Source organism: Numida meleagris, unplaced genomic scaffold, assembly GCF_002078875.1.
Source record: "Numida meleagris isolate 19003 breed g44 Domestic line unplaced genomic scaffold, NumMel1.0 unplaced_Scaffold496, whole genome shotgun sequence".
Taxonomy (NCBI): domain Eukaryota; kingdom Metazoa; phylum Chordata; class Aves; order Galliformes; family Numididae; genus Numida; species Numida meleagris.
This window is the reverse complement of record NW_018364712.1, coordinates 1-1878: the sequence shown is the minus strand read 5'-3', so window position 1 is coordinate 1878 and position 1878 is coordinate 1. Positions and strand designations below refer to the sequence as shown.

The following is a 1878-nucleotide window of genomic DNA, read 5'->3' as shown; positions in this document are numbered from 1 at the left end:
ATATTACAGGTTCTGTATATCTATACATAGCCAAAATATCACTGGAGATTCAAAGTGATCCCAGAAGGGTTTACCTAGGTCAGACTAACATCAAGTGCCCGACCCGGCGGGGCGGCTGTCGGTGTCGGCAGATCTCAGCTCCAGCGCCCCGTGGCAGGGCGGTGGCACAGTCCCGTGCGGGCCCGCAGGGGGCGCTGCGTCCAGGGCCACCAAACTCCATCCTGACCAGGGCGCACCTCCCTGAGTTCTCGAGAGAAATGAGCATGGCACCCGAAGCAGCCATTGATGGAGGCCAATGTGAGTCAGACACAGTTACGTCTGAGGAGGACAAAACGGCATAACTGGCAACACGAGCTTTATTTGACATCAAAGGGACATCCACACAGTTCTGTTCTGTCTTCTATCCTCATCTACTTCCCCAGTGCAACACTGAAGAAAATAGGAGGAGCACTGTTCCTAAGAGCCTGCAGGGTGTTTTGCCTCCGTGGCCTCCCACATACTCCGAAGTTTAGCTAGGAGCACAGCAGAGGTTGTGTTCTCTCTTTGAAAGTTCTGTGAGGCTCAATGTGGGCAGACACACGGCAAGGCAAAGGCTGATAGCCACTTGCTCTGCCACAGTCAGGGATGTCTTTTTCATCTGCTTTGGACAGTGCCCAAGAGAGGAGCCTGTGCAGCGTGTCACAACCTCCCATTCTTCTCAGAATGGAGAAGGGTCTCCTTGAACACCCAACTTATACCCACCAGAGCAAAGCCATTCTCTCTGGGCATCTCTGGAGGCAACACACGGTGAAAAGTAACATCAAAAGCTCAAAGAAGATGCAGAAATCTTTAATGAATGTTTAAAGCAGAAAACGAGGTCCTACTGAGCAGAGGCTCCAGCACTGCAGGATGTGCCTGATGCCACAGTTGAGTTCATGCAAGGCTAGTGCCTTCTTTTCTGGCAGAGGATGGACTGGTTCTGAGGAACCTCATAGCTCAGAGGAGAATAAGGGGAAAAAAAAAGAAAGCAAAACTGAAAGTGGAGAAAGAGGTAGGTAGGTGGGTAGAGGAACAGAAGCAGAGACGTGAGCCAGGCTGTCAGAAAGCACAGGCCTCTCCCTTCCTGCCACTATTTCCTGGAGTAGCTGAGGATGGTCAACTGTTCTGAAAGCAGTGGCTTGAAAATTCCTTCTTGATTCAGCATCGTGCTCGTAGTGTCTTCAAGCATGTCTCCAGGACAAAGGCCAGCGGCTTTAGCAGGGCGGACATCTTCTGCCACAGTAGCCGCTGCCGAAGCCAGACAAGTTAAAGCCCCCCGAGGTGATGGGCACGCCCTCAGAGCTGAGGATGCTGCCAACAGCAGCGGAGGTGGACGATCCCACAACAGTGTTCTGCGGGAAGGAGCTGAGGATGGGTCCGGGCAGGGTCACAACCACGGGAGAGGGCTCGATGACGATGGTGGAGTTCTGGCACTGCCTGACACAGGGCTCATTGCAGCTGCTGGCCAGAGGGGTGGGGCCACAGGGCCGGCATGGCACGCACTGGCTGTAGCAGGACATGTCTTGGGGCTGGAGGTATACCTAAGAGAGTGGGATAAAAGGAGAGCACTTGGGTATGGTGGGGCAGCCTGGATAGCCTCTCACACAAGAGCAAAGGCAACTACTAAGGGTGGAGGAGGAGGACGCTGTGAGAGCATGTCACATCACTTCGTTATACCAGGGCTCTACAAAGAACAGTTTGGCCCAGGGAGGCTTTCACAGAGTGCATAAATCAAAAGCCATGTAAGCTGTGTCCCAAGCAGTCTCTATGCAGACCCTATCCCGTCCATGATCTCCCATAGCAAGGAGCTTCACTATCTGTTAAGGTTTCTGTTGAGGCAAAATTCCACTTAGCAAGAGG

At 52.9% G+C, this 1878-nt stretch overlaps 1 protein-coding gene across 1 annotated transcript; it reads right to left on the bottom strand.

Moving 5' to 3' along the window:
- Nucleotides 1–139: 139 nt before the first annotated feature.
- LOC110391760 (feather keratin Cos1-1/Cos1-3/Cos2-1-like) lies at nucleotides 140–1860 on the bottom strand. The gene has a single exon (XM_021383711.1). It carries the CDS (start codon nucleotides 1536–1538, stop codon nucleotides 1233–1235), a length of 306 nt encoding a protein of 101 aa, XP_021239386.1. The 5' UTR covers nucleotides 1539–1860; the 3' UTR covers nucleotides 140–1232.
- Between the last annotated feature and the right edge of the window lie 18 nt (nucleotides 1861–1878).

Coding starts and splice junctions, on each gene's coding strand:
- LOC110391760 (XM_021383711.1), bottom strand. CDS start 1,538: ATGTCCTGCTACAGCCAGTGCGTGCCATGCCGGCCCTGTGGCCCCACC.